General features: G+C 40.0%; 1 protein-coding gene across 1 annotated transcript; it reads right to left on the reverse strand.

The window, feature by feature from the left end:
• Window positions 1-336: 336 nt before the first annotated feature.
• On the reverse strand, window positions 337-1641 carry LOC133832711 (uncharacterized). Its single transcript, XM_062263020.1, has one exon. The coding sequence runs from the start codon at window positions 1639-1641 to the stop codon at window positions 337-339; it is 1305 nt and encodes a 434-aa protein (XP_062119004.1).
• Between the last annotated feature and the right edge of the window lie 398 nt (window positions 1642-2039).

Below are 2039 nucleotides of genomic sequence, written 5' to 3' on the forward strand. Positions count from 1 at the left end.
ATCTGAACTTGAACAAACTTCGATTGCCAAATAAGTAATATTCTGTAAGATAACACACTACTCGAGTAATAATCCTAATTGGGAAAACTATTACTGATTATTCCTGCTGTTTTCTCATGGTGGACTTTGGTCTCAAAGAGCGCCCCAAAACCAATATTATTCAATCGACACAAGTCTCGAATATCTCTTTGTTTATTACCTTTATTCATACCCCGGACATTCCAACTAAGGATGTTGCACTTCTCCATATTGACTAGAGGTAGCAATGGTAGCCAAATTCCCAACCCCTGGCTCTTGAAGCGCTGCATATCCATTTCGATTAACTACTTTAGAAGGCTAGACAGTCTTGGACTTGGTTCCTCTCCTTCTTGGTGTTATCCACTCGCCTCCCGTTCCAGTATTATTTTCCACCCCTGTGTTACTAGTAGTAACTTGCTTTGCATCTTTACCTTCATTAGCATTAACTGACTTGTTTATAACAGCAACTGTATCACACAAATTTAAGGCGTCCTGAGAAGTAGCAGAGGTTACAGTCACAACAGCTGTTTCACTTGAGGTTTCTTGAGAAATAGTTGCCTGCTTATTTTCAACATTAGTCTCAACATTGTTCTTTCCAGCAGTCATCTCTGAATTCTTATTTTCCGAATTGGACTTTTTGACCCAAATGTATCCCTTATCCTTCGAACAGTTCACCATAGTATGTCCCAAACAGCCACATGTTTTGCATTTAGAAGGAAGCCATTCGTATTCCACCAATTGATCAACTAGTTGATCTCTTTCATTGACAAACGAGATAGTCTTAGGAGGGGTCTTAGAGATTTCCATGTCAACCAGAATTCTCGCAAATTTGACCATCGATCTATCACGAGTAACTTGATCAATCATTATGGGTTTGCCTAAGGTACTAACTAGTGCACTTAGACTCTTACGACCCCAATATTGAAGCCCCAAGCCATTTAATCGAACCCAAACCGGAACCGATTTCACCATCTGCACTGTGTCCATATCAGGTGTCCAGGGACGGAGAACAACTGGTTTCTTGTCGAAGTGAATAACACCAGTTTCCAGGACAAGATCCCTAGTAGCAACATCACGAAAGCTCACCAAGGTAAACCCAGAATTCATGCGCACTATCCTGTCAATACCAAGGTTACCCCAGATTCTTTTCACAAATCCTTCAAATACTCTAAAGGGGGTATTAGCACCCAATACTACACATACAATCGATGTGCGCCAAAAGGAAGCTTCAACCTCAATTTCATCAATGTCTAGTTTAGCAATTATTTGATCCCCAACCTTCATAGGCTCTATGAAGTCCAAGCTAGTAGCCGGAGTTTTCACCTGATTGGCTTTAAATTTTCTCCATACGTCTTTAGCTAAGATCTGGTAATCTGTTTTCTCCATCTCCTCGGCCCAATTCGCAGCTCTGGACGGACCAGCTATGCCCTCTGTATCTACTGGCAAAAGATGATCAGCATACGAATCAACTTCCAGCATTTCACACGGGTCATGGTATTCCTCAACACTGTTCTCTAGTATAACATGTTCTTGAATTGAAGGGAGATCTGGTTTCAACTGACTGCAGTCCGTAGAAATGGCCACCGCCGCCGGCTTCGGCACCTTCTTTTTCTTCCGACCCATGGGGAAAGAGAAGAGAGCTCCACACGCCAAATATTGTTTTGGATTTTTTTTTATCATTATTGTAATTGAATAAAAAAAAAAAGTTACGGCTTACACCAAAGGAACCGTGAGTTCACCATATCAATCAGTGGGCATTTAATCAATTTTGTTTTTTATTTGTTGAAAATTGCCGTGAGTGTTCTCAGCTAAATCAATTGTTTTGCTCATTGACTCATGCATATACCAACCTTGGTATAATGATCCATTTGAATTAATCATCAAATAGATCAAAGATGATACTGTTCCTTAGTCAAATTGATATGATCAATTTGTTTTTAGTGAGCCATGGAACAATGCACATATTGACAATTAATCAATTGTTGACCAAGTCAAACACGTGAAGCATTTTTTGTGCAACT

This window comes from Humulus lupulus, chromosome 4 (genome assembly GCF_963169125.1).
Source record: "Humulus lupulus chromosome 4, drHumLupu1.1, whole genome shotgun sequence".
Classification (NCBI taxonomy): Eukaryota; Viridiplantae; Streptophyta; class Magnoliopsida; order Rosales; family Cannabaceae; genus Humulus; species Humulus lupulus.

Excerpts from the sequence above, each read along its gene's own strand:
- LOC133832711 (XM_062263020.1), bottom strand. The coding sequence starts at position 1,641 with ATGGGTCGGAAGAAAAAGAAGGTGCCGAAGCCGGCGGCGGTGGCCATT.